The 1,283-nt window shown below is 36.1% G+C and overlaps 1 protein-coding gene across 1 annotated transcript; it reads left to right on the forward strand.

Moving 5' to 3' along the window:
- The first annotated feature begins 372 nt into the window (after positions 1-372).
- On the forward strand, positions 373-951 carry LOC105131873 (uncharacterized). Its single transcript, XM_011035053.1, has one exon. The coding sequence runs from the start codon at positions 373-375 to the stop codon at positions 949-951; it is 579 nt and encodes a 192-aa protein (XP_011033355.1).
- The last annotated feature ends 332 nt before the right edge of the window (positions 952-1,283 follow it).

The following is a 1,283-nucleotide window of genomic DNA, read 5'->3' on the forward strand; positions in this document are numbered from 1 at the left end:
TGATGAGACTGGGAAGCTTAAGTATAACTTTGATGATGATGATGTACACTATATCAAGGAATATGATGAAATCAAATCACAATAAATTCAAACGCAATTATTACCATGAGTTATGCCAAATTTTATGCTTTTCATAATTATAGGATCCATTTGAAATATTGTTATTAATTCTGATTGTAAATATCCTTCCGTTACACACATTTGAATTCAAAAGTCAAGCTCTCAATATTGTATAAATATTATAACAAATGAATAGAAAGTATGCGTTGCATTACATAATATTGCAGTATAAGTTTCTATATGGTATCAGAGCTTGAAAATCTCTAACGAGTATCATCCTTACTGCTATTCTTCTTTATCTGCTTACTGCAAATGGTAACCATCACCACATCTACCATCGACTCTACACACTCACCCATCATCACAATTAATGCTGCCACAACCATCAATGAAAAACTCATCCCCTCTACTTTTCCACAGTGGCGAGCTCAATTTGAAGCATTGCTCATTGGCTACGATCTTATTGAGTTTGTAACGGGTACACACAAGTGTCCTGTCATTGATGTGCTGAACCTTACTGCATCCAAAGCTGCGAATTCCCACTGGATTCGCCAAGACAAGCTCATCCTACATGCCATCCTCGCCTCCACCTCTACCACCATTACCCCCCTTCTCTTTGCCTACAAAACATCTCATGAGGCTTGGACAACACTTATCCGCTTATATGCAGGCAAATCCAGAACACGTGTGATGCAGCTCAAAGAAGACCTGACCTTGAGCAATCGTGGGTCTCGTTCAGTTTCTGAATTCCTTCAAGGAATTAAAGTAATTGCTGATGAACTAGCAATCATCGATCATCCAGTTTCAGATGATGATTTAACTCTATACATACTCAATGGATTGGGTATTGAGTTTAGAGAAATTGTTGGAATGTTACCATTGATACGCTGAGTTTTTTTTAGTGCAAATTACTAAGTACAAGAAGCCATGTGCGGGCAGTAGCGAGACTGTAGAAAAGGTTACTCTCCCTATAAGAAGCTGTAATATAACGGTAGAACTATGGAAAAATGAATCATGAAAGAATTTTAACGTTACTATACTGTCTTTCTCTCCCTCTCTCGTCCTTGATTCTTTTTAACAAACCGTTCTCTTCCATCTCTGGAGCTGGCTGATAGTCTCTCCTCCTTCATTCTCATCTGGGGATAATAATAAAACATTATTAATAAATAATATTTATTTATTTTATTGTTAAATAATCATAATTATATACTTAAATTAAATTT

Source organism: Populus euphratica, unplaced genomic scaffold (assembly GCF_000495115.2).
Source record: "Populus euphratica unplaced genomic scaffold, PopEup_1.0 scaffold101.1, whole genome shotgun sequence".
Lineage (NCBI taxonomy): Eukaryota > Viridiplantae > Streptophyta > Magnoliopsida > Malpighiales > Salicaceae > Populus > Populus euphratica.